Source organism: Melanostigma gelatinosum, assembly GCF_949748355.1.
Source record: "Melanostigma gelatinosum genome assembly, chromosome: 13".
Lineage (NCBI taxonomy): Eukaryota > Metazoa > Chordata > Actinopteri > Perciformes > Zoarcidae > Melanostigma > Melanostigma gelatinosum.
The window spans coordinates 19,582,629-19,610,548 of NC_136646.1; the positions used below are offsets into that span (position 1 = coordinate 19,582,629).

The 27,920-nt window shown below is 40.2% G+C and overlaps 3 protein-coding genes across 3 annotated transcripts; all 3 read left to right on the forward strand.

Moving 5' to 3' along the window:
- The first annotated feature begins 762 nt into the window (after nucleotides 1-762).
- sez6l2 (seizure related 6 homolog (mouse)-like 2) lies at nucleotides 763-14,000 on the forward strand. Its single transcript, XM_079282683.1, has 19 exons — nucleotides 763-883; nucleotides 1,620-1,699; nucleotides 1,883-2,023; nucleotides 2,136-2,351; nucleotides 6,173-6,309; nucleotides 6,720-6,912; nucleotides 7,512-7,697; nucleotides 7,796-7,979; nucleotides 8,372-8,535; nucleotides 9,110-9,304; nucleotides 9,562-9,700; nucleotides 10,332-10,528; nucleotides 10,674-10,868; nucleotides 11,031-11,225; nucleotides 11,326-11,517; nucleotides 11,753-11,791; nucleotides 12,052-12,169; nucleotides 12,451-12,562; nucleotides 12,702-14,000. Exons 2-19 carry the CDS (start codon nucleotides 1,642-1,644, stop codon nucleotides 12,729-12,731), a joined length of 2,691 nt encoding a protein of 896 aa, XP_079138809.1. The 5' UTR covers nucleotides 763-883; nucleotides 1,620-1,641; the 3' UTR covers nucleotides 12,732-14,000.
- Nucleotides 14,001-14,939: 939 nt separating this feature from the next.
- kctd13 (potassium channel tetramerization domain containing 13) lies at nucleotides 14,940-20,061 on the forward strand. Its single transcript, XM_079281370.1, has 7 exons — nucleotides 14,940-15,348; nucleotides 16,336-16,596; nucleotides 17,035-17,204; nucleotides 17,371-17,460; nucleotides 17,712-17,764; nucleotides 17,961-18,156; nucleotides 18,672-20,061. The coding sequence occupies exons 2-7, from the start codon at nucleotides 16,359-16,361 to the stop codon at nucleotides 18,909-18,911; spliced, it is 987 nt and encodes a 328-aa protein (XP_079137496.1). The 5' UTR covers nucleotides 14,940-15,348; nucleotides 16,336-16,358; the 3' UTR covers nucleotides 18,912-20,061.
- Nucleotides 20,062-20,728: 667 nt separating this feature from the next.
- LOC306786716 (uncharacterized protein) lies at nucleotides 20,729-27,662 on the forward strand (the record flags this gene model as incomplete). The annotated part of the gene is made up of 13 exons (XM_079281561.1): nucleotides 20,729-20,802; nucleotides 21,311-21,431; nucleotides 21,560-21,716; nucleotides 22,202-22,594; nucleotides 22,691-22,851; nucleotides 23,116-23,263; nucleotides 23,791-23,889; nucleotides 24,470-24,649; nucleotides 25,855-26,018; nucleotides 26,126-26,230; nucleotides 26,315-26,455; nucleotides 26,775-26,825; nucleotides 26,995-27,662. The coding sequence occupies 13 exons, from the start codon at nucleotides 20,729-20,731 to the stop codon at nucleotides 27,223-27,225; spliced, it is 2,025 nt and encodes a 674-aa protein (XP_079137687.1). The 3' UTR covers nucleotides 27,226-27,662.
- Nucleotides 27,663-27,920: the final 258 nt, after the last annotated feature.

A 27,920-nucleotide genomic window follows, 5' to 3' on the forward strand; every position in this document is an offset into this window, starting at 1 on the left:
TTGGTCCAGAAAAGATCAAGATCAACTTGTGTGCGTGTGAGAGAGAGAGAGAGAGAGAGAGAGAGAGAGAGAGAGAGAGAGAGAGAGAGAGAGAGAACCAGACAGACAGATAAAGAGTTTTCCATTTTTTGTTTCCCACAAAAAAACATTTGTGCGAGCTCGAGTGTGTGCACGTGTATGTTTTAAATGGGAGGGCTGTTTCCTAATAGGCTTATTCTGACGGATTCATTTTGTAGTTGCATCAATTGCATGCTGTGTGACGACACTGCCCACTAGAAACACTCGAGACTAGAGACGCAGGGGGGAAGCCTGAATATTGCTCGGTTACGCAAGGTGTTCCATAAATTGTGGACTTGGATCGTTTGTTTTGCAATCGCTTCAGCATTCATTTTGTTTTTGCTCTGCGCCAGCCACCACAAATCAGCTGGCTCATATTTAAAGTCCGCATTCTATGTTAGCGCAAACATCCACCCCATTATGGGACAAAAACATGTTCGCATGCATACGGCACATGCAGGCCTTTAAATGAGCAAACATACAGTATTTACCCACTGCGTGCTGCGTCTCACATATATTTCTGATTACCTTGATGTGCCGTGCAGCGCTGTGTCGGACACACTTTCAGCACCGTGCTGGTGGACAGCTTCTCCAGCGCTCACAGACAAAATGTGGAGATCGCCCGCGCGCCGCTGCACTTACCGCATGCGACCGCTAGGGCGCACCTAGAGCTTCAACGCAAATGCCCTCACATCATAGACGAATGCGTCAACCACACGGTAACCAGCTAGGGGCATCTCACCAGCACTAACCCCGCCGTGTTCTCGGGGCCCAAAGCAACAGGAGTCCGAGTAGAGGAGTGCAGCACGCAGCCTGAGAGATAAAGGTAAGCAGCAGGCACCTTTCAACGTTGCTGAGATGGTTGTTGGTCTCACAGTGGTGATGACTGATGCCAAAAAAAATCGTCCTCCGCACAAAGAGGGCCGGGGGAGGTGCGAGCGGTGCCTCGTATAGCCCCATCATTTTGTCACACACCAGGCTCGCATTTTCACCGAGGAAACGCCTCGAATAACAGCGGAGGTGCTTTTTGACACATTGCCACAAACAGGTTGATAATATAAGAAGGTTTAGAGGATACCTGCGCTGAGGGGAGTCTCCTTTGGTGAATTTTGGAATAGCGCATTTTCGGGCATGTTATTGCAGATTTAGGTGAGAAAATGCAGGGGGGAGCCTGAATATTTAACCTTATACCGTGTGTGATGTGTACCTGGCCCTTTTTCATAGACCTTTAAAAATGACCTATATTCGATTTTCATTTTCGCTTCTTCGTTGTATGAATTTAACAGATATTTACCAGATTGAATAGCTTTTACAGTATCACATCGCAGTGATAACCTTATCAGAGTATCTGTGGCCTGTGTGATGTAAACATATGCTCTGTATCGTCTACCTGAATTGCAAGTATGTTTAAAATGATATGACAAATAATGTGCTATTAATTAGCACTTAAGTCAGCATTGATTATTTCCTGCATTATTTATAAGGAAGTAATAGCGACTGAATTACAATTACATTACATCATAGCAGTTTGTTAATCAATCTGCTCTCTTTACCTTCTCCAGTCATTGAGTTGTATCCAAAGCCATGGGGTCCACACGATTCGCTTTGGTGCTTTCTGTCACCATGATCCACCTAGTTTCAGGTATGTGTTTTCCTTACTCTTTTGTTCCACCACAAACATGGACTATGCTTTGTTTATCTTACATCTAGATAAAAAAAATGCAATATCTTCTATCCGTTTGCTTGCCATGTCCTGCTAATTATGTTTGTTTTCATTTGTGTTTATTCAAATAACAAAAGCAGTAATTATTCCTGGCTATTTCAGGTATGAGCTTTATGACTCCTGAGCCTGATACGCAATGGTACACACCACCAACATCAACCCCAGAGTCTTACCCGCTGGGTGACCTGATCCATGCCGCCCTGCAGAGTAAGGAATACTTAAGAGAGGCTTCTGCAAGCACAGGTACATTTACACGGGCCTTTATCGCTTTTTTCTCTGAATGCACCTGAAGAACACTACGGGTGACTAATCATTGGAAAGGACACACTTTGAATTCAACTTTTGGACCCTGCAGGTACTACCACCAACCCGACACAGGCTGTGCCTGGGCTCGGGCAGACCGAGTCGACAGCAACAGTCATATCACCAGGGCTACTCACCACAGCTTTAAGCTCCTCTTCTGCTGCCAGCCAGAGAGGATCAAGGAATAGCATGTCCTCGCTGCCCATAGAGGAGGAGACAACCACCACCCTGATCATCACAACCACCATAACCACAATGCACATGCCAGGTACCTGCATGCCACCAATTGGCGTCCCCTGAGTCTGTGTTGTTTATTGATGCCAGCTAACATGGTTCTCTAAAGGGACAAAATGTTTGAGAAAATAATTCAGAATCTCACCACTTTAGAGCTGCTCAGATTTTGGTGGGGCCAGCGGTGATGACAAATGCCCACTGAATCATTTTGGCTCCCGTTGCGACTTCATTCATTTTTCTTCTCTGCCTCTCTTTGAAGAAAGAGTAACAAGGAGATCTTGACAGACAAGGTAACATGAAACAGTCATAAAATATTACCAATGAAACATCAACAGGCTGCTGTACAATGTGAGTTACTCGTAAAGAAAGAGCTGTACATGTGCTGGTAAGTATCCAGAATTGATTTTAGATTCTTCTTTGCACAGTTTATTCTCAGCATGAACATTTCTGTTTGGTAACACAATTTGTTAAAAAGTGCGGACATGTTTGTCTGTGCGCCTGGTTTTATGTCTGCAGGAATAATGTGCTTCCTGTTCTTTCAGGATTCATGCTTTAAATGTTTGGAGGGACACAGAGAACTGAGAGTATACACTGAATCCTGTTGAAGATGACAAAGTGCGCTCCTTCTTAAAGTAGTCAGTGAAACCAGTGCTTCTCCTCTATCTCCTCAATAACTTAAAGCATAAAAGCAGATTGGTTTACCAGCCCGAACTGCTGTAAGATGATCCTAGCCAGATGTACAGTATCAGTAATATTTCTTACATCGACATTTGCATCTTTGTTGTTGGTGAGGACAGCTGGCACTGAAAATATATACTGTACAGATGCTGTACTCTATACAGCACATTGCGACCGTCCTTTGCCATTAAATCTGGATCATCCAGTATCGAGCCTGCAACGAAGTGGCCGACTGAATGAACACATGAACTTTATACAATATGCATTTTTCTCACAGCTTATTCTGTGAAGTACACTGATGATTTTAATCCAAGTGAACATCCGTATCCCGTATCTTTTTTATTTCGTAATAATCTTTATCAATCACAAAGGACAAGACTGTATGAAGATAACGAGAGACAGATGACTTGTACAAATAGTTTGAAGCCTCAAAACCTGTAAAATATGAAGCATACCAGGGGTATTGGGCTCTGTTTGGCTTCCCAGTTATTTGGTGTCACGCTTCACATTTGCTATTTGTGTTTTCTTTATTCACAGTGTCACATGAAACGTTCTATATCAAAAATAAGTCTAAATACACTCTTTGTCTTTTAGTTATTATAACAACAAACAATTTAAATGTAATCAGCAAGCATGAAAACAACTTATTGACAAAATAGAGCAACCAAGTGAACCCATAAATACTAATATCAGCACTATTGCTGTCATGTCAATATCCGAAGAAGAGAAGCATTAATTTGATGAACGACAGTCAGTCAACAATGCCACCATGAATACTAATAGTGAGTGGTGAAGAACAGAACAGCATCCTTGTCAGAATGGTTGAGCGCAAGTGCAGTACGGCATCTCCTTCGGCTGGGGTGCCTGCAGACCTCACTGCCGGTAGATCAGAGCTGTTGCTCATTCTGGCAATGAAATAAAAGACACCATTACTGCAACCGCTACAAATGAGAGCTGAGGAAATTTGATTGAGCACTTACGAGGTGGGTCAGCTTATTTACACCAGATGTGGTTTGAGAAATGTCAGGCCAGATGAATTATCAGCGAGGTGTGTGTGTGTGTGTGTGTGTGTCACTTAGTGTGTGGTTCCATTGTTTTCATTGTGTTTTTACTGGGAATTGGCATTTCAGCCCCCAATGAAACACCCTCTAAGTAGCAAGTAGATATCTAAATATCTCAGACATGTTTACCATGTACAAAAAACTGACTGTAGAAACAAGAAAATACACTTTTGCAGGGAATTATGTGCTCGACTATTTATTGGCTGCTTGACCAGTTGCTGGGCAACCAGCGAAGACTCCAGGAAGTAACTGATCCCAGTCAAGAAATGGTCCGGCATATAACCCCCGAAACACTGGTTGTACACATTTTCTAGTATTTAAATAAAAAAGATAATCTTTTAATTTGTGTTTTTTAAAGTTCCTGCTCGTCAGATTTGTTTACCTTTTGGCCCCCAGAGGGCAGCTGTTTCCCACAGTTTCCTGTCTTTACACTGTGCTCCACTAATGCTAACCTGCTGCTGGCTCCATATTTACTGCAACAAAATTATCAGCAATTAAGCTTAATTAAGCTTAATTCACAGAATGTCCATTTTCATTTACTCCTACTTATGTACATGTTCAGTTAACACTGTCAGCTGAGCTATTTTATGGTACTTTTTAAGATCTGTCATGTAAGTGAAACGTGTTGGATTGCTTTTCCGTTCTCTTCCTCTTTTACTTTTTTTTATTTCTAGTCATTGTTAGCCAAATGGACTGTTAAACCCTTTCCTCTCCAGATGCCATTTGTATTACACTGGGTCGTCAATAATTCGATTCGACTGAAGCATAGCAGCAGTTTCAGTCATGCGGTCAATACAATTATTTAATGCAGGGCAATCCAATACACCACAGCTTCACCCAGTGTGCTCACTGGTGGGAATTACTTTTCATTTTACCGAACGTAATTGGTGTACTGTTACTGACAACTGCAAACTGCCACTTAGTTATGATATGCCAGGTTATTATAGTCCTCAGGTTGTATTGCAACAAGACGAGACACGCGCTGCTTCTTGCCCCTTGACTACGATCAAACCTGCCATTATATTGTCGTTCATGGCTTATTTGTTATTGTGGCAATAAACATACGAGCCTCACACAAATAATATGTGGATATTTTGGACAAATATTTTTTTTCAAATCGTAATTTAGATTATTCTCAAATTAGCTGAGGTACTCCACAATCTTTCCCTGAATTAGAGAGCTAGGCAGAGTCTGTTTGGTGATAAGTCTTGTCAGCATCAGCCAGATGCTTGCAGGATCAAGATATTTCCTTCGGTTTACTAAATCACCTCAGCATCGCTCTACCACAAAGGTATTTGTGGCCCATCTGCACCCTCTAATTTAAGTAATCATTTCATTCCAGCGCAAGCACACATATGCTTCAATTAATGCGGAATCTTGAATAAATGGTGAGCAATACCAGCACCAGGTCTTGTGCTTCCTTTGTGCTTCTGCACACAGCTAACATACATACTATGCAGTGTAAAGGCTTCTTTGAGAATCAGTAAGTACAATACATTGTAACTTCTCTCTCATATTCACATCATTGAATGCTCACAGCAACAGTGTGTCCCACCAATCCTCATCCAAAACATATAAGGTTAGTGGGATGCAACAACGTTGTGCCTCATCTGCTAGTTTCTGTGTCATTTTATTGCCTGCACAAAGGATTCGTAAGTGGAAATCGTTTTTGTGCCATCAAATGCAACTTTGATCATCGAAACCAACGGAAGAGATTATTATTTTGAATCAGCATATTGGAGAAGTTGGTCTGAGCTCTCCTCTCCAGAACAAAACTCTCGCTGAGAAGAGTTGATATCCCCACGTGAACCCGGCTACATGCATGTTGACTTGCCTTTGCACAGTGCACCTTCCAAAAGTCCTTTCACTGGCTGTTGAATATCTGTTGGTAAAAAAACAATCGATGATCTCTCGTCATCGCTCAGAAACTGCCAATAAGCACTTGATCAAAGTTTTTAAACGACATTAACTTAAACTATTGTGAGTCATACTGTTGCTATAAAAATCGACATGTACGTTTGCTGAAGCTTTCCGAAATGAAGTGAATTTAATTGTTTGAACATTAATTGTATTTCTCAACACATTTCCTTCTCCTGCCCTTTCCCTCTTTTCGCAGTACAATGCAACGCAACTTTGTCAGCAATGGAGGAGGTTGTCGAGTCACCAGATCCTGCATCATCATCCTCATCTTTCCCCCCTCTGGAATGCACCTACAGCATTACTGTGTATTCAGGTTATGGTGTGGAAATTCAGGTAATGTGCATTATCTCCTATGAATCCATAATCACTCATCTTTTCAAATATTACTTTTTTTTAGTGACGTTTTTACCTTTCGCTGGTGTGTTCTGAAAAGGTAAATCATCTGTCTGTATGGAAAAAAACGTAACAGTAATCACATGGGGGTGCAGTATATTTCTAATTGTAACAATGCAGCAGCAATATGGGCAGTCAGCTACAATGTATTCACTTTAAGCTCATGAGGCCCAAGTAGAATGTTAGTTAGTTGGCCAAAACACACAATTAAAAAGACGGCGACATAATGCCTCTTATTGTTAAATTAAATTAAGACCATTTCACAAAGACCACCATCTATTTATGTTTTTCATTTGTTCATCTTAAAGATGCAATCACGTACCTCAATATTTCCTCTTTTTTCCCGGTAGGTGAGGAAGGTTAACCTTTCTAAGAAAGAGTCTCTAACAATCATGGGGCATGGAGGTTTGGGACCGGAGCTCTTAGCCAATGAGACCCTGATGAGAGAGGGTCAGGTGATTCGCAGTACGACCAATCAGGTGTACATTCACTATCGCAGTCTCCAACAGACCAACCATGGCGTGTTCAGCCTCCACTACCAAGGTAAATGAACCCCTCTGGTTTATTCTGGTGTTGAACAGTAAGATAATTGTACTGATGGTTCCTCCATGCGTAAAGGTTGGAATGAAAACCAACATACTTGCATATTTAAAAGCAGACAAGCATAGCAGATCTGGGGCAAATGGACATACTTCACATTTTCCAACTCTTGACCTTTTAAAGTTTTTAGCTGAGATATTATCCTCTGCGTTTGGAATGCTGAGTTCTGTGCTGTGGGTTAAGTTCAACATTTAATAGGAATTAAGAAAGCAACAGAGAAAGGTTTTGGTGATTAAACTCATACAATGAGGACCCATGATGAGAGCTAATACTGGTATTGGTGAAGAAAGTGCTGGTGGAAGATGGCACCTGCTCGGCTGAGTCACATATGACAATCATGACGTCATCAATCATATGACATCATGGTGCTGATGGGGGAGGTGGAGGTAAAGACAAAATGAAAGGATCACAGAGATCTAAAGATTTAAAGATCAACATCCAACTGATTATTTTATTGAATATGGAGGGAAAGCTGAATAGTCAGAAATAGAGACACATGAAAAATGTATTTATTTTCCTCTCTGTTTTATCGACATCAACAGCCTTTCTGCTGTCTTGCCCGTTCCCTCTGTCTCCTGAGGGCGGTGGAGTGACCGTGACAGATATCCATCCTGGAGGTCAGGCACACTTCCACTGTGATCCAGGTTTCCAGGTTCGTGGTCACGAGGTGGCTACTTGTGTCAACACAACACAACCACACTGGAGCACTCCGGAGCCACAATGTGTCGGTCAGTAAACGAACGAAGATACAACACTGCCTTTGGTTACAGTGTGATTGTTAAGGTGGTTGATTCATTGTAATATGTGGGATGTTATTTTTCCTTAGCTGTGTCTTGTGGAGGATGGATCCGTAACGCAACAGTAGGCCGGATACTCTCTCCACCCCATCCTTCTGTCAGCAACCACAGTAATGTCAATAACCTGAGCTGTCACTGGTTAATAGAAGCCAAAGAGGGACACAGACTCCACCTACACTTTGAGAGGATTGCACTGGATGAAGATGATGATAAGTACGTTCCTGTTTCCACTGCTGCTATTGTTGATTTGTTAAAGCAAACTAAAGCAATAAAAAAAGTTACATCCCTAAAGCTACCGTATTTACACGCACTGGTTGGCTGACTTTTACCGTTCCCTTTTTGCTTTTTTTCCATGAAACATTCCGGGTAGTACACCGTGCATACTTCTGACAAACGTCTTCTCACTGAATTTCAACTTTCATGAAGGCATCAAAAAGAAAACAATGAAATTGTTTTTTACTGTACTCCAGTGTGACATGCTTATGTGGATTGCCTTTAATCTGCTTTCCATGCACATTTATGCAATACTTATTCAGACACTGATCATAACATGTCGTTCTCTTCTGGAGCTTACATCGGGGATCTTTGTGGTTTGTCCCGCTCAGGTTAATTGTGCGCAGCGGAAACAGTTCCCTGTCCACACCGCTCTTCGACTCAGACCTGGATGACGTCCCCGAACGTGGCTTGCTGAGTGAGAGCTCAATACTGTACTTGGAGCTCACCGCTGATTCTTCCTCCATCCCTCTGCTTCTGGCACTGCGATACGAGGGTGAGCAGAGACACTTTGCAAATATCGGCCTGACACAAGGTCCTTTCCACAGTCAGCGAAACACAAAGACAGTGTGTCGCTGTACATCCTTCTAACCTGATTATTGTATGATATTTAATTCATGAGTCAGTATTCTGCCTGAAATCAAGTTAGATATGATTCATTACTAGAACACAATAATTATGGTATAAATTATATCTAAAGAAGGAATGGGGTTGCATGGGCAGTCTAGAAAACCAAGGCTTTCTTCTCATTGAATTGTTGTGTTGAAGAGCCCCATAATGAGCCATAATGAGCTTTGGAGATGCTCACAGTTTAAGCCTTTAACGTCATACACCTGGTTTTTTCCCAGCCAAGAGGGTTTGAGGTTGTGGGTCAACCCGAGTAAAAAGCGACACTCCTCCTTCCTCAATTTACTGGCTGTGGTTGCTTAACTTCGTCGAGCAGTTAGAAGAATACCCCAACAAATTCTAGGGAATAGGGAAATACTTTTAAGACTTTCAAACTACGTTTCTGTACATACATGCACACACTGTGTCTAGTTTCTTTCCTTCTTTGCATCTGTTTTTTTTAGCTTTCGATGATGAGCACTGCTGGGAGCCCTACATGCCTCATGGAAATTTCAGCAGCAGTGACATCACATATCAGCTGGGCACCACAGTTACCTTCACCTGCTCTGCAGGCTTTGTCATGGAGCAAGGTTCAGGGACGATTGAGTGTGTCGACCCCAGCAACCCCCACTGGAATGACAGCGAGCCTATGTGCAGAGGTCGGTTTCAGGATTGAGTTGCGGTTGTATTTTGAAGAACTGAACGAAGTCGACCTCGCTTCTTTGTGTGCCCTTTGAAATCTTTATCATCTCTCATTGATCTTTTTACTGAGGCTTTATTTATTTTCTCTCCCTTTATTATTAATTCATTTTTCCCCCGTTACTTTTGGTTTTATTTCATCACCCCTTTTATCATTCTCTCTGTCTCACAATGCACGTCCTCACCTCCCTTTCTCTCCTCTCTTCTGCTCTGCAAGCTCTGTGTGGAGGCGAGTTGACTGAGCCGTCAGGTACCATCCTGTCTCCTGATTGGCCCCAGAGCTACTCCAAGGGGCTAGACTGTGTATGGCAGATCCATGGCAACGAAGAGAAACGCATTGAACTGGATGTCCAGATGTGAGTATTGCTAATTTAAGTGGTTGATTATTTAAAGTAACCGACCGTGTTGGTGTGTGTCTGCAGTCTGTCAAAAACACAGTACTTCACACTTCACAGAAATGTTCCAATAAGATGCCATAGATAGGAGGATATTATATACATGTACTGTAATAATGAAGTGAATTAAGAGCCTTGTATTTCACACACTGCATCAAAGTACTGCATATCATCATCTTTAATATACAACATTTTATTTTGATGACACAGTAACAGAAATATTGTTCAATAAATATGCTCACAATGTAATTTATTCCCCCTTAGAGTAATAGGATCAGCACTCATTTCGTTGCCAAATGAATTGCAAAAATCTGTAATAAACAGAAGTCTGTTGAACCAGCACCCTGGTGTTAAATTCAACCCATGTGTGCACCACGTATAAACAGTTTTGTTATTCTATTTTATTCTTCTCATTTAAAATCTGTTAGCACGTTTACATTGTGAAAAGTGAGAGAAAGGACGATAACGCATTGCAGCTTCACCAAACCCTCTGCCTCTCCTTCACTGACGACTGACTATAAAATGCATCAGGTGGGTGGAATCAGTCTAAAGTGAAATTTCCCTTTGTTTTGCTTATCTTTCCGTCTTAAAGTTTAAATACCCGCCACACTGATGTGCTGACCATTTTTGACGGGCGTGATCTCATGTCCCGTGTGATCGTACAATACCTGGGGTCCAGGGAGCGTTTCCAGGTTGTGTCTGGGGGCTCAGAAGTCACCATTCAGTTTCAGAGCGATCCAGATGATTCCACTTTCATCCTGAGTCAGGGATTCCTCATCCATTATCGTGGTAAGTACACTTCTGAAGTCACTGCTTTTACGGCTCAATGGGGAAAATGTTGACATTCGGGACATGTGAGGGCTGCCGTTATTGAAGAAGCGATCATGAACAACCTATTTTATTTCTTCCGCTGCTCTCTATCCGTGTGGTGCAGAGGTTGAGCCAAACGACACCTGCCCCACTCTCCCTCAAATTGACTTCGGCTGGATCAGCTCGTCCCACTCCTCTCCCGTGAGAGGCAGTGTGCTGACCTATCAGTGCCAACCGGGGTATGACATCAGTGGCTCTGACATCATCACTTGCCAGTGGGACCTCTCCTGGAGCAGCAGTCCACCTACATGTGTCAAAGGTAAAAATGGTTCGTTTTATTCTTAGACAAAACACATTCAGGTTTCATCCAGGTTTTTAACTTTTGTCAGAAAACAATGCCGTCATTGAACTGTATTTGATGAAGTCTAACAGCAGGATCACGTTAAATGCTGTGCTACGTGTCCCACTTGGTCCCCCACAGTCCAGCAGTGTCCTGACCCAGGAGAGGTGGTAAACGGAGCGCGCTCAGTGCGCCCCGAAGCAGGCTTTGCGGTTGGAACAGTCGTTCGCTTCTCCTGTAACCAGGGTTATCAACTGGAAGGTCCCAGCCAAATCTCCTGCCACGGACGAGACACTGGCACCCCCAAATGGAGTGACCGCAGCCCAAAGTGTGTCTGTGAGTCTTTTTCTTTATGATGCTTACTGGTGCGCGTTGAGAAATGACCTGCAAATACATGACTGTCCTCTGTGTGTTTGTGTGTGTGTGCTCTGAGCAGTGAAATATGACCCATGCCCAAACCCTGGTGTCCCTGACAATGGTTACCAAACCTTGTACAAGCACAGCTACCAGGCAGGAGAAACTCTGCGTTTCTTCTGCTATGAGGGCTACGAACTTAACGGCGAGGTCATTATCAGCTGCGTTCCCGGCCATCCCTCTCAGTGGAACAGCCCTCCGCCCTTTTGCAAAGGTAAAGGTTCATTGTCACGAGACCTTCTGAAACAGAACGGGAAAATGCTACGAAACATCTAATCCCCTGTGTCCAGATTGTTGATGATGAAGGTATTATTCGCTCGTCTGCCATTATTTTAGGAACAGAACGTAGATCTGAATGAAAACGTGTTGATGAGATCCTGAAGGTGCATTTAGGACCTAATAATAATAATTTATTTTACTTCTCTTTCTCTTTTATTCATTTCACACAGTGGCATATGATGATCTTTTGGATGATCACAAATTAGAAGGTGATTTCTTTATGCTTCTCCAATTTGTGATGTGTATAAAGTTAAAAAGGTCCTCGGCATAATATTCAAAGCCCTTACACATAGGAATTATAGAATGTAAGTGTCAACTGGTGTACTACTCAGGTGTAGAGTTTCTCTCGATTTGTCAGCCTCGTTTTAATGTGTTTGACATTTTAGATAAATTGTGAGCAGAAAAACATTACGGTTGATAAAAAAAAAAGCTTCTTTTTGTGATGATCATTTTTTTTGCTGTTTCACAGTGTCCCAGTCATTTGAGCCGTCCCATCAGATCCTGAGTGAGAACATTGCTTTGGCAATAATTCTGCCAATCATCCTGGTCATCCTCCTGATTGGAGGAATCTACATGTACTATACAAAGTAAGTACCCTGTGTAACCTGTGTAACATTTAAAGGAACATTTAGCGGGAGCTATTGGCAGATATTGAATATCATATTAATAAGTATGTTGTCTTTAGTGTGTAGTCACCTGAAAATAAGAATTGTTGCGTTTGGGTGTCCCCAAATCCCACAAATTGCACCTTTAAACCTTAAATGATTTGTAAGACTGCTTTTACTTTTCTTCACCTCAGTTCACAATAATGTATAAACTGTAGCCTTTATTCATGTGGTCATATGTAATTGTATTTTCTCACTCACAGCATATGCAGACTAGAATGGAAGCCACTCTTCTGGAAGTCTCTCTCTCACACACACTCCTACAGTCCCATTACAGTCGAGTCCGACTTCAACAACCCTCTTTATGAGGCAGGGGTAAGTAAAAAGCCGATACTTTTCCTGTGATTCATACTTGTGTTCATTGAAACTTCCGACATGTTTCATGTATGTGTTTTTATCTCAACTGAAGAGTCTGAATTGATTTTTAGTGATTGATTTCTTACTTTGCCAACAGGATACGCGGGAGTATGAAGTATCCATCTAAAGGAGAAAATTTCTTGGTGAGAATTGAAAACCAGAGAAAGATTAAATTATTTGGGAAGACAAATTCCTTAGTATTATAAGGCCTCACTACCCTTTTATCATTCATTATCTTTCTGTTTTACCATCACTGTATATCTCTGGTTTATCAATTTGTGGAAGTGCTTTATTTTGATTTGTTGTGCTGATATAGTGGTCTGCCAAACGCGGGTCCTACTTCACGGTCCAACTTTCTGTATCACTAGAACTGGTGCCTTATGAAGGGTAAGACATTGATAACAAAGATCAACTAACAATGATGGGAGGAATAAGAACAGAAGAGGTGGAAAGGGTAAAGGGAAATTGATTGATTTATTTTTTTAATTAAATTATTATGAGGCCAAAATATTTGAGAACTTGGCAATACTTTATTTGTAATAATCAAAAGTTACAGTCATGAGCATACAGTACTCACTGAATGTGTTTCTGTCATTTCTAGAGTGGCTCATGTTACATTTTACAAAGTGTTACAGTAAAAGGGGAAGAATACTTTCATTTCAATCATGAGAAGGAGTTTAAAATCAACACAGTTATTTTTTCTCTTCCTCACTTTGTCTCTCTCTCTCTCTTTGTGAAACACACGCGCACACACACACACACACACGCACACACACTCAAATTGAATGTAAATATCTGACCTAATATTGCTTGAGGTTGATATATATACTAAATTATATATAAAAGCCTCATATATACAATTATACATGGTGACGGGAGGTTATATATTTTCATTATATATGTAATGAAAATTCAGTGCCAAAATACAATGTTGAATAATTGAATGTCCCTACGTGTTTCATCTGTTGTTGCAATACTGTTTACAAAGGCAGTTTATTTTATTCTTCGCTGTTTCTGGAGTGCATCGTCGCCCAGTGTCACATGACACATAAGGTAAAGGTGAGGACATGAATGTCATTATGCGTAGAGCATGCACTGATTGTAAATTATATTGCTTCTGCTCAATCTTGCGATTATCATTATAGTTATTGACTGTTATCATTGTTATCAGATTTGATGTTGTATGCACTATGTTGATGAAAAATTACAAATTTGGCTGCTTGCTGTGATGCATTATGTATTTATTTACAACTGATTGTTTCAATGGTGAATGTACCGGTAGTCTCATTCTCTGTGCCAAATGAAGGATCCTGGAGACTGTTGCTTTGTAGACTTAATTCTTCTCTTATCATCAGTAGCATTTCTTTGCTTCATATATGAATACACTCTTTTGAAGGCAGTCAATTATTTGCTGAATTGGAAATAAAGTTTCTGTTGAATGGTGTAAAAATTGTAAAAATTTGCAATATCTTTTTTCCAAATAACATCTACATCTGTCTGCACACAAAACATGGACTGTATTGATACTAATACAACTCGTCCAATGGAGGAAAAAAAATCACAATGGGAGGGTGATTTTAGAGGTAATTTTTTACTTTGGCTTATGCCTATTTTCTTCATGTCTAACAGACAAGGAAAGGAAATTAAATTACAAAGTGGAGGAAAATACACCAACAATTTGATTTGGAAATGATAATTTATCTTCAAGTATCCATGATAATGTTTGTGTATCATTATTCCAAGTGTTAGCATGACATTAACAAACATTGAAACTTTTATTTTGATTGATTTTGAAAACCATTGTGGATACCCCTAAAGATTAATGATGGATCAGATTAAAAATATCTGTGTTATTCCCAATGAAGAGTTGTTGTTGATCAACAGTGACCAATACAGGATAACAAACATGATCATTTCACGATCATTTCTGTAAATGGATTTCTGATTGTTTCAGTATGGCCACATTATTTTTATATTTATCGGAAGTGGTAGCATGCTCTCATGCCTGCATCATAGATGTTGACGCTACCGTGACGAGTTGAATAGTGACATTCCTCACTGTGACCACTAGAGGGCAGTACACACCTGTGACTCCAGGTATATCCAGGTCAGTCTCATCCCGCTTGGTGCTAAATGAACATTATTTGAAGGATTGAATGATCTCCTCAACAGAAAATGTGGGGATTGGTCAAATGTAACTTTTGTTATACTTATATAGTTTGTACAAATTAATATAAAAACGTTTATACTGATATTACTGTACACAAGGTGGCGCTAATGGGCGTCACAGGCTGCTGTTTAACACGAAGTAGAAGAAGAAAGCAGCGGACGAAGATGTGCGAGTTTTGTTTCCGAGTGACCTAGCTACTTAGCTTCTTCTGTTAGCATCAGTTAATAATCTGTACCTCCTACAATGGAACTGTCCATTCTTACAATAGCAATTATCATTTTTTGATGGCAAGCTTCACATTTTTCACCCAAGAAGCGATTAAAAAATAAATGAGCGTTACTAGCTTAAAGCATAGCTAAATAGACTGACGTTAGCTAGTTATTGTTAGCCTCTTTGATTAAGCTAGCTAGGCTGGCTGCGATTAAAATGAGTTGTCAAACGTTAGCTGCGTTGTGTTAGTATTAGCTGGCTAGCTGAGTATCGATTGCTAGCTGATTTAACGCTTACACATTTAGCTATCTTGGCTCAACGTTAGCTAGGTTCACTCTTGCAGCTCCCTTGGATGTTCAGTGTGGTAAGTACACTTTGGTATAAGCTAACTTAATATTATTTGAATGTATTAGCCTTATCAGTTAGCATCTATCTCAACAATTAGCTAACTAACTAGATCTCAGTCATGTTTGAGGTAACTGCTTGTGGTTGTAGTTAGCTTTGTTGTTGATAACATTCTGTTGACACCTGACTGGTGGTAGTAATGTCCAGCTATCGGTGGCTGTTACACTGCTGGGAGACAACATACAGTTAGTTTCAGGACGGCTAGGTGCAAGCTGCTTATGTATAAAGGTTTATTACATTAAAGAATAATGTTCTGAAACAGTGTTTCCTTTATCCCACTATGGTGATGTGTGTCAAAAGCTTGGCAGTCAACTGATGCACTTTACACATAAGGACCTAGTCATTACTGGGTAGATGGATTATACTTGTTTTGTAGTTTGGAACAAAATGTCTTTAAGTACAGGACACACAATGGGTGTGGTAGAACATCTGTATTAAAGAGGGTTCTTCAGTAAGTCAGATGATCTGTGAGGACCACGAAAATAGCAGGTCAATTTCCATAAAGTTAAAAGCTGAAAAACATGTGCTTCTGGGCAGCATTTCCCACCCATCTTTGATAAAACAAATTGAAATAGCAAAATAGCTTTCGTAATAGCAAAGTATATACTGTGATCTCTCAATTTCTTGCTCAAATGTTCTCACTATGATTGGCTTTTTACATCCATATCCCCAGCCATTATAAGTACTTATCTATTTTCCAGTGTTCTTTGCCCTGGTTTTTAGGATGTTTTACCACATCTGGTCTCTGCTGCTTTCGTGAATACAAATAACCACGTCCTTATCTGTATAACAACAAAAGAGTACTTCAGATTCAGCCATTATAAATGGTTTACTCACCTTTGTCAATTAAGAGAAAACTGAAATAATTACATGACTATAAAATCCTTCATGACTTGTTCTAGCCCAAACCTACAATAACAAGCCATCATATTCTTCTGTATTACAGTCAGGAAGTGACTCTTCAGCCCCATGTCTGCTGAGGCTTCAGTAGGCAGTCATGCTGCTGACTCTGCCCAGTCTGCTGTTTCCCAGCCAGCCTTCCACAACACGGATGAGTTTAGCAATCGAGGTCTTCTGGGGAGCAAGTATGTCAAATTAAATGTGGGTGGCTCACTACATTATACAACTGTTCAGACATTAAGCAAGGAAGACAGTCTGTTGCGGAGCATATGCGATGGAGGAACAGAGGTTTCCATAGACTCAGAAGGTGAGTGGATGCGTCATTGTTATTGTGTCTTGAAGGCTGTGCCATTGATATCAGAAATGATTACAGTATGCAATATGATTCCTTATGCCTTAATATCATACTTATTTCAGGTGCCCTGTTTAGAATTTATATGAATTGTAATTTGACAAAACTTTAGTTTTACATCAGGATTACATTTTAAGCCTTACACTTTTATCACAGAGTATTTTATTCAGATGTAAAACATGATTTATACAATAAAGGCAACTGTGCACTGACTGATATTAACTTTATCTTGTGTGGCCTATAGTACTGGTTGTATAGGAAAGGTGTGTCTATACTAGCTGTTTCCATAGTAAACGACTGGGTCCACACTGGGGCCATTAGCCTGCGACAAAAAATGAATTAAGATTACTGAAGATTGCAAATAGCTGAAAATGTGTTTTCCTGCTGGCACAGGTTGGGTAGTTTTGGATAGGTGTGGCCGACATTTTGGACTTGTTTTGAACTTCCTGCGAGATGGCTCAGTGCCACTTCCGGAGGACCACAAAGAACTGGATGAGGTCCTAAAGGAGGCCCAGTACTATCGGGTCCAGGGACTGGTCCAGCACTGCCTCAGTGCCATGCAGGTAAATAGCTATTTGGCAGACTAAACGAGAAACCTAAAGACATTACTTTAGACCCTGGTGTTTTATGAAGGGTGTTTCACATTTTATCCGCGAAGTTGATTAATTGATACTTCCAAACAAGTGTTGCCGATGTATTTTATTGTACTTTCTGTCTGTTTACCTTCAGAAACAAAAGGATGTCTTTGAAACTGTGTGTCGCATCCCCATGATCACCTCAGCCAAAGAAGAACAGAAGATGATTGCTACTTGTAGAAAGGTAAGTTCCATTTTATCTCAATCAAATAAACTACTGACAAGTGTTCAGATACTGTGTACCAAGGGTTAAACTCTTTGTATGTCCAGAATTAAAAAGAATAGATTGTTTGAAGTGATTTAGAACTGAAAATTGTTGTTGTCTTTGTTTTTTTTCTCAAGGAAATGTTTATCAGTATTTCTTTAATTTTATATGCACACAGTTTGTGAAGACAATGTTGTATTTATAGACTACATATTTTCTTGTCTCTACAGCCAGTAGTAAAATTGCAGAACAACAGAGGAAACAACAAATACTCTTACACCAGGTAAAGAATAAGGCTGACCGTGCATGTGTCCTACAGGGAGTGTGAAAAACAATATGAGGAACAAGATGCATCCAGAACAATATCAGTGCTTCATGCGTTCACTTGACCTTCTCTTTTTAGCTTTCATTATTTGGAGTTTGATGAGAAAGTGCTGTTTATATTTACGGTACTTCCTCATTGTCTCCCCTGTGAACAGCAACTCTGACGATAACCTGCTGAAGAACATTGAACTGTTTGACAAACTGGTGCTACGATTTAATGGCCGCGTCCTGTTCGTCAAAGATGTGCTTGGGGATGAGATCTGCTGTTGGTCTTTCTATGGTGAAGGTCGCAAGATTGCTGAAGTATGCTGCACTTCCATTGTCTACGCCACAGAGAAGAAGCAGACCAAAGTAAGCGTGACATACACCAAAGACCGTGGAGCATTTTTAGCACAAAGATGGGAAACCCCTCCAAAGATGAGTAATGCACACATATCAGGGACAGAGCGAGGCTAGCTTTACCTGACATTATGAGCCCTTTATCAACCCTTTCCCTTAGTCTGCATTTCTCCAGACTTTGCCCAAGGGAATTTCCCACAATTCATAGCAAGTTGACATTAAACAAAGGGTAAACAAAGAGGGCGGCACATGAGTGTTCAGCCTGGAATATTATATTTACTCAAACATTAAGGATTAAAGATGGAACATGGCATTGGGATGAGGCCTAGCTTTGTATTTAACAGACAGCTGGAGAGCGGTATCGACTCTCCCATCGAACTCTACGCCAGAAAGCCAAATAGGTGTATTTTTTTAAATGGCATTGTTGTATTCAAAGTACTTTTATTATTTCTAATAATATTCATCTATTATGGTAAACATATTAATGTTGCTGCTCTGATGGGGAATCTCAACTGATTGTTTTTTAGGTTGAGTTTCCTGAGGCTCGAATCTTTGAAGAGACCCTCAATATCCTCATCTACGAGAATGGCAGAGGATCTGGTCCAGGAGGCTTACACCTCTTAGATTCAAGAGGCTCGGCTTCATCACTGGGAGCTGAGGAAGAGGGAGCTACGGGAGGCGAGAGGCGAGTGAGACGGATCCACGTAAGGAGGCATATTATGCATGATGAAAGAGGGCCCGGTCAGCAAACTGTGTATAAGGACTAATAATGTGAAACACGAGGCTCGGGAGAGTGAATTTACATATGTTTGTTTTTTTTCTTGATTGCCAGAATGAAAGAGGTGTCCGTGATCATAGCAATAGCTCGGTAGCTAGTTATGTCGTTCAAATATCTTCATACGTCACTGCACAGAAATGTAGGAGTCGATGACTGATCTGTAACGGAAGTAAGAGTTGTTTGGACATCAAAAATGCTTCTGTTTACAAGAAAACAAATAGTGTACATAATTTAAATAGGAAATGTTTAAAATTACCTGGGACGTGAAACTGGCATAAATATTGCTTTTCAAATGTTAAGGAACTTCCTGTGAGTTGCCGAATGGGCCTAAAAGCCCATCTCCCACCCCACCTGTTAGAGTGGGTGTTAATGATGTGCACTGGCACCCTCCTCTGTTTGACTTATAGGAAACACTGTCAGTCTGTTTATTCAGGGTGTGAAACATCGGTGGCCTGTTCATACGTTGGACTGATCTGCTTCCTGGCAGTATTGAACAGAGGATGGTCAAGCTTAGCCTAGATATGTTAACACTGGAATAAAACTGGGTAGCCGCTTAAGGAAGGTTGTCTATGAATGATGTTGAGCAGCTCCTTTTTCTTTATTTAAATTATTACTGCTGTTGCTTCAAGATGTTTTTATTAATTAATTTATGAACCTAATTTATTGTTTGGTATTTAACTTTTGTATTGTATGCAATCTTTGTATTAACTAGTGCTCAAGTGAGTTTAAATTGTTGGAATGATATGATTCACTGTATGGCACACCAGATTTTAATTTACTCCTGTAAATGACTAAATAGTGTACTTACATTTCAGTTGAATGTTTCATGAGGAACCGTGATCATTTCTTTGATATTGTTCTGAGCCATGATCTTTCACTTTCGCTTTATGTTTTATACTGAACCACTGAAATTTGCTGCAGGTGATTGGCCATACAGTGATGATAGGCAGTTAATGCTTGGTTTTATTTGTGTTCCCCCCGGGTAGGGGATACACATTTTCTTTCTGATATTCACCAGTGTTTTGAGTAAACCTGATCTCTCTGAATATTGGGGGGGAAATATTGAATGAGAGCAATATGTATCTCAGACCCTTAATAATATCACCTTGGAATACCTTCAAATATGCACTAATATGACTTCCGTCCTATTGTGGTCATGGGAATGTTCTGAATAAATTACTTGTGAACTCAAACTGAAGCTTCTTGGTTTTCATTTTTTCCTACATAATAGTACAAAAGGAATTGACTTAAAAACATACTTGTTAACAGAAAACAAAGTAACCCACACGATATGTTTTACTGTGTTTACTTACTATGCTCCAAAATTTTCATTTATTTAAACTGCTGATAAGAAATGTGAGACTTTATAACTTTACAAGAAGTTAATCGTAACAGATGCTCAATTCAGTGGCATGAATTATTTGGATGGTATTCAACAATATTTTACCCTATTTATATGGAAGTCAAGATTTTACCTCTTTACTACTGCACTGTGACACATTGAATTAATAGATATTCGCACAATAATATTAATAAATAAAAATAAATTTTAAATCTTTGCAGAAAATGTAATATTCGTGTAGAAGTTCTTTGTTTCTATGACATTTTGAGAGTTTATGAAACATGATCATTAAAGAAAAGACTAAATAAAGGTATTACCATGAGATAAACGCTAGAGAATATATTTATGTGAGTGTTTGGGTTAATAGGTTTTATTTTGACGGCGTGGGTCTGGTCTGATGTCACTTCCGGTAACTTTCTGGGGTCTCCGCTGCCGCCAAAAAGAAACCTCCAAAGCCAGTAATGATGGCGTCAGAGAAAGAGGAGAAGGCTATTCGCAAGTTTGTGGGTGGTCAGCTCCGCGATGAGCCGAACCTCAGGTATTGTTAAAGCATTTAAGAGTGTTTGAGTGTTGTTTGTACCGAGAATAAGTACACAGGTCTGTGCGCTTCGATTGTCTGCGTGTTTGTTGACAGTTAATGTTGCTAACTTTGGTCTGCAGACTGGTCTACGTGCAGTTAACAGTAATACACACGGGCATATAACGTTACCTGTTAACTCATCCCAGGGTCATCCGTCAGTTCTACTTCTAACCAGCTGCATGTTGCGCATTTAACGCCAACTTTGCAGTCGCTGTTACTTTAATGCGCCATTTCTCATAAAGACAACTAAATACGCAAACCTGACGCAGACCATGTTGTGGTTTGTCTGGTACTGACTTCATCTGATTTAGAATCAGTATGGTGTGGGTATGTTTCGGTTTTTAGATGTATGTCTCAGTATGTTCTGTGTTCAAAAACACAAAGACTTTAATTGATTGCCTGTTGCTGTAAATAACCTCTCTCTCACACACCATGATGTATTCTTTATTATCATTTCTAATTGCAGCACGCTGACCTTAAGGATTTTAAAAAGGCGATATCTGGCTCATGTGCGATGTGAATCATTAGGTCCAGAAGCCAGAAATATCATGAGACAGGTGGTTGAAGAGGAACTGATGAAAATGCAGGTTTCTGAATTCTTTCTACACATCTTGTTTCTTTAAGTGTTTTAGATTTCTGAAGGGGTGGGGGGAGGGGGTCGTTTTTAGTTCTGTAGTTAATACTGTCATGATGCTCGATTCGTTTTTCCTGCCAGGACAATGACGATAATGGAAGTGAGTTGGAGACCAGCAAGAAGCCCCAAAACAAAAGGAAGAGAGGAAAAGAAAAGGACGAAGTGATAAGTGGGGAAGAAGATGATGAAGAAGAGTCCACGACAAAGAAATCCCGTCGTCAGTCAAACTCGTCATCGGGTAGGTTCCTTTGGTCTTTTATATGCGTTTAGATGCCTGAAGCTTCCACAGCATGTTCTACTCTAAAGTTACTCAATATAAAATGCCCTGGACCATCATCAACAGTAGGACTAGAGCTGCAAGAAATCATTACTTTCATTATCGATTAATCTGCAGTTATTTTTCTTGAATCATTGTTTGGTCGGAATATTAGCCCATCAGTCCTTGTCGATGTCAAAAGGTGTTCGTTTGTCCAAAACCCACAGATGTCCAGTTTACTGTGAGATGAAAAAGAGAAATATAGAAAACATCATATATGAGAAGCCGGAAGCAACAAACATTTGACATTGGTCAATGATCACTGAGACCTAACAAAACACATTTTTGGCCATAACTCAGGAATGAATATGCTTATTTCTCACCGCCGCGAGGCTGTAATTCTAGTTTCAGTGAGTGTTGTTGCGCCGTTGTAAACCATTGTCTTTTTCTTGTGCGGTTCATGACAGAATCGGCGCACGACGACGACTGCAAAACAGGAAGTGAGAGTGAAGAAGAAGAGAGACTTAAATCTGAATCTGAGGATGCAGAGCAAGAGGTGAAAAAATCCCAGCGAAAGACAAATCCAAACAGTAAACAACAGATAAGCAGTGAAGACTCAACAGATGAGGAAATCAATAAGTCAGAAGAAGAAAACGATAAGAACGAGAGTAACTGTGAGGACGAACCAAAAGAAGTGGTGATGAAGAGAGCGAATGCTACAAAGAATGGAGAGAAAAGAAGCAGCAATACAAGTCAAGGAAAGAAAACACCACAGAGTGACGAAGAGAAGGACACGGACAGCAAGTCAGAAAAGAGTGACAAAATCAACGACAATGACTCCTCAGACGACGGCGAAAAAGGTAACTGCAACTTTATACTTGCATATCCAGTACTTCAACGTTCATCAGTTTCACGTTTTGTTATGACTTGATATGACTTTTTGTTGCGTTACGCAGAAGAAAAAGTCTCGGTGGAACACAAAAATACCGACTTAGACTCTGATTCATCGTCACTCCCCTCATTGGAGGATGAACAGCATAGTGGGAAAAAACAAACAAAAGATGACCAAAAGAAGAAAGCCCCGAAAAAAAAGGAGAAGAGTGCCAGAAGTCAAAAGGTGAGCCTATGAGTGGTGTTATCAAGCTTTGTAAACATTTAATGAAGTCTATCCAACCCTTTGTCCTCACTCTTTATATTGAGTAAAGGTGCCTCGAAATTCCTGTGATCGCCCTCTGTGTTTTGAATGGAGTCAAGAGACAAAGTATAAGATGAATAGTAGAAAGAAAGGGAGAGCCAGAACGCCTGTGTATGTAATTGTAGGGTCTGTAGGGTTAACGCATCTTCTCTTCACAACCCGTCTCTCCTCGGATTCGTCCTGCAGGATGACGACAAAGCTGTAGTGAGGCTGAAGCGGTACATTTCTCTGTGTGGTGTGAGGCTGAATTACAAGAAGCTCCTCGATGGCTGTCGCTCTGTTCGCTCCCAGGTGGCTGTTCTGAAGAAGGAGCTTGACGGTCTTGGTGTCCATGGTCAGTGGGAATACATTCACCTTTCAACAGACTACACATTCTGGGCATAATTGCTAAAAATGTTTACATTTGCCCATTATATGGTGTCTTGCATGTATTTCCAGTAGATTCTAAGTGGTGAAAGAGTAAAGGGGATATTTGTGGCCTCCAGAAAACAAATCCGTATGTTCTGTTGCGTCACCAGAAGGCCAACTTCACACACAACGAACGCAAAATGATCGAACTGTTCAGGCTGCCAAGATGTTTACCAAACACCTACCGCTGTACATTGTTCTTAATTACCCCGTTCTTTTACATTTGGCATCATTTCTACTTTACAGTCAGATGGTTTTGATTTATTGTGCTTAAAAAATATTCGACGAGCCAAAAACAAAAACCTTCAGTCGACTGTATGTTTATCAGTTTGTAAAACTGCAGTGTGTCATCTGTGAACAGTGCAAAAATGTAACCGTTTTAATTAGTTTAACTCTGGGAACCGTGTGTGTGTGTGTGTGTGTGTGTGTGTGCGTGCGTGTGTGCTCGCACAGGTCAGCCATCTATTGTGAAATGCAAAAAGGTCAGAATGAAGAGAGAGGAATCTCAGGAACTAGCTGAGCTCGATGTCGGCAACATCATTGCCACGAAGGGTAACTATTTCTTTCGTTTCTTGAGTGTTGACACCCATCAACAATGTGGTTTTCTGGAGGAAGAGAGTCATTATTTAGTTTTTTCTAAGTAGCCAAGCACAGTTTCTCACAGTAATTCACTTGCCAAGAAAAGTGCACAATTTTGTTGTATGTTCCCCTCAAGTTATGTAAATTCCATTTGTTGGCTTATTTATTGTGCACATCTCTAATCAATACAGGGAACTCTAGTTGGATCAATTTTAATTCTAGATAAGCAAAAAAGTACAACTACATTGGGCTTGGCAGTTATAGGATATTGGTCGGGAAATGATGGTAACATTGTTAATGTGATGCGTACGCACTGTGACTGTTAACATAGTTGGCATTGTAAAAAAAAAAGTAATCTTTTAAATTAATGGTTTGTGTCATTATACTGTACTTTGGTGAGATGAAGAGTTGTAAACATTTGCTAGTTCCTCAAATAGGAAACTCCATCATCCAAAACAATATCAAACGACACACTGAAATACTATATTTGTTGTATTTATATAAATATTGTGAAAATATTTACTACGGAAGATAATGTGGAAACCTCTCCCAGGTCGACCGAAACGCAGAGGAGCCTCAGCATGGCAGGAACAATGTAGCCCTCCGTCCTCGACATACCTGCGCTCTCTGAACTCTGGCTCTGATAGTGACGAGGAAAACAATACACCCAGAGGGCAGAGGAGAGCCATAGACTGGGCCAACCTGCATGGGATCATCAGTGATGATGCAGAGAGCAACTGACAGAGACGTCTTCTCTTGTGCTCCGTCAAGACGACATTTGGATTTGGGCATTCCCTTTTCGTTGTGCAACTTGTGTTAATAAATTGTTTTGATACCATTAAAAAGTGTTTCTTAAACCTTTTTGAAAAAAAATGTGAAATAAGGTATTTGTATGGTAATGTGTTGTTACGGTAAATTAACGTTTGTTATATTTCAAATTGAAGCTATTGTGATCTTATGGAACAACTATTTTATTTGTACCAGGGAATGAAAGCATAAAGAGTGTTGATCGAACTAAAAACTGCATATAAAACAGGCAGAGGACATAGAAGTAAGTACAGGGACCATACGGTAAAGTAATGCACTCGAAAAAATGGCAAAGAGCAAATTATAATCTTTTCAGAAATTCGGACTTGCGCCACACAACTTTTATATCGTTACCCTTGAAAATGTGAGCGGAACGAATGGAAGAAGGCTCTTGGATATACGGAATATTTCGCAGACGGACCGCTCCGTCTTTACCGTTCCCCTCACGCAGCTATAGTCCGCACGCACTCCTTCAGGTCATTGCGATATTTCTTGTTAATTACTTTAATGGCCGCACATTTGTTGCGTGTTTGTGTGAGTACGGCAGCATTATGTTATGCTGTTGCTAATAAATGTGTCAGTACTGTTCTCAGACATCGTCTGGATACAAAATAATAACTGCATGCACGTGACCCTCAACCTGCTGCACGTAACCCGTCTGTCACTGATATCTCAAAATAGCAACGTTACATTTCATTTTTTTGTAATTCATATTTGTAATGTTTTTTTGTTTTATCTCATAGGTTACACATTCTTGTCATCAAATCTTTCTAAACTGAGGTGAAATAATAAATTGCACAAGGCAGTGACTGAAGCATACTTCTGCACATTCTCTGTACCAGTACAGCCTCGAAACGTACAATTGCATCTACAGTTAGGGTTAGAGGAAGAGGATTGTAAATGAAAAACAACCCATTGAAGCAAAAAGTAACCGAGCCAGTCCAAATTGGAGTACAGTATACTGTGTGAATGGAGTGAGATTATAGATTTTTTTTTTTTTCAAGGCCAAGCCCCTTTGCCACAAAATATAAAATTTCACACAATGAAAAGAATAAATATTCTACACCCCTTTCCTTGTAAATGTTAGTATATTTTCGAAAGTTTAAACCCCAAACTACACATTTCATACAGGAATGGATGATGATGCACCCGATGAGGCCATGGCTGACTTCAAGACGAAGCCCCTCGGAGGATGGGGTGTTGCTCAGATAGCAGCTGCCACTGGGCTTACTGTATATGCCGTATGGGTGGGAATAGTCCAGCCAGGCTTCCGAAAAGTCCCCTTGAGGCTACAGGTATGGTCTACGCACCTTCATAACACTTTGAATTACGTAATGTAACTCTTCTTGTACAATCTGTACAACAATTGTTTTTATCTGAAGCTCTTTTAAATGTCTTCTAGGTCCCGTACATTCCTGCCAGCAAAGCTCAAGTAGATCATGTAATGACAATGTTTCGAGGTCGAACGGGAGGCCTTGTGGATTTGGGATCTGGTGATGGCCGCATTGTAAGTAGATCTACGTTTTTTTGGCTCCTATTTCTTGCGCTGGTTAGCAATGTTTTTTGACCGTGTTCATTTTTAACCCTCGAGGTCTTGGAAGCACATCGGCAGGGTTTCACTCCTGCTGTTGGTTATGAGCTCAACCCTTGGCTTGTTCGCCTGGCCTACTTTCATGCCTGGAGAGCAGGCCATCATGACGAAGTGTCATACCGACGGGAAGATCTCTGGAAGGTTCGACATTTATCACGTGCATTATGGCATTAGTAACACTCCTGTTAAAATTGACAAGATTTCACAATATTACTGTAGTTTGCAACAACATGATAGTTGGATTGGAAATGTCCCCACTCCTAGAAGAAATGCAAGAACAACACAGTCTAACTCTCTCCATCTAAATTGCTGACAAAGGAGTTTCGTAACTTTATTCTTCCATTTGAATAGTATTGAAAAAGCACTGTTTTTTTTGCATGTGATCATTGTATTTGTGCTTTTTAAAGATAAATTGTCAATAAAGTGGCCTATTTACAATTTACCTTGTATCTCATCACAGGTCGACTTGACAGAATGCAAAAATGTCACAGTATTTTTGGCTCCTAGTGTGGTGAGTAATATAATGAACCAATATAAACTAGAATAAAGACCATCTCATAATAATTATTCCATAAGAATAATATTTCAGCACATGGTTCAGATTCATTATCATGGGTAAATTTCAGTAAGTTTCTGTTGATGTATCACAGTAATGTTTTACTGTGCTCTTGTGTTCCTAGCTTTCATTACTGCAGCAGAAGTTGCAGACTGAGCTTCCTGATGATGCCTTAGTGGTAGCTGGTCGTTTTCCCTTCCGTGACTGGACACCCTGCAGGATTGAGGGACATGGTGTCGACAGAGCTTGGGCATATAGCATGCAAGCACAAAGACAGCACACCTTCAAGAAAAATGGCAAGCTCACGGATAGCAACCTAAACAATGAACTAACCAAAGAGAAAGGATCCACTTGAAGCTTCTTGGATGTTCCTAGTCTTTTGCACTCTATGATGGTAACATTATTTTATGTTTTAAGTGTTATTGAATTTAGTCATTATTGTTGTTATTATTACTTAATATTTCTTATACAGGCCTATATATAATTAGACAACTTCAGTGGAAATTTTGGATTCTATGATGCAGCTAGTTTTCTACAGGTAGGATGAACACAAAATGAATGTGTGACATCAGGGCCCATTGTGTATAAAGAGTACATACAATAACTGATGCTTTTTCTCCAGATGTTTTAGTTTTTACCTTGCTGTGATGGTTTCTTCAACAACAAAAACGAAATGAATTGCTCTAATCTATTGATGTATTATACATTGCTCGTTCTCATGTACCATGTCACTTTAATTCAGGTAACGTATGTGTAGCATTTAGGTGAGATCCCACTTTGGCTGACATTCAATATGGGTTTACATTGAATAAACATTGTTTTAATATGTTGTTTAAAATAAATTATTTAAACAAAATGCTGCATTAACTTCACGACCCACGTCTTTCCAGGATACAAGTAACAGCATTAATCTGTATGTTATGTAAAAGGGAGAGAAATCTAAATGTTCTTTGAGGTACAGATTCTTCAAATGGTGTAATGCTTGAAAGGTCCTGCAGATAATAATCCGTTTTGAGGGAGTAAACGTTTCCACACTGCAGAAAGACAATA

Excerpts from the sequence above, each read along its gene's own strand:
- sez6l2 (XM_079282683.1), top strand. The coding sequence starts at position 1,642 with ATGGGGTCCACACGATTCGCTTTGGTGCTTTCTGTCACCATGATCCAC. Across the intron at positions 1,700-1,882 it reads CATGATCCACCTAGTTTCAG|GTATGAGCTTTATGACTCCT; the intron begins GTATGTGTTTTC and ends TGGCTATTTCAG. Across the intron at positions 2,024-2,135 it reads AGAGGCTTCTGCAAGCACAG|GTACTACCACCAACCCGACA; the intron begins GTACATTTACAC and ends TGGACCCTGCAG.
- kctd13 (XM_079281370.1), top strand. The coding sequence starts at position 16,359 with ATGTCTGCTGAGGCTTCAGTAGGCAGTCATGCTGCTGACTCTGCCCAG. Across the intron at positions 17,461-17,711 it reads TGATTGCTACTTGTAGAAAG|CCAGTAGTAAAATTGCAGAA; the intron begins GTAAGTTCCATT and ends TTGTCTCTACAG. Across the intron at positions 17,765-17,960 it reads AACAAATACTCTTACACCAG|CAACTCTGACGATAACCTGC; the intron begins GTAAAGAATAAG and ends CCCTGTGAACAG.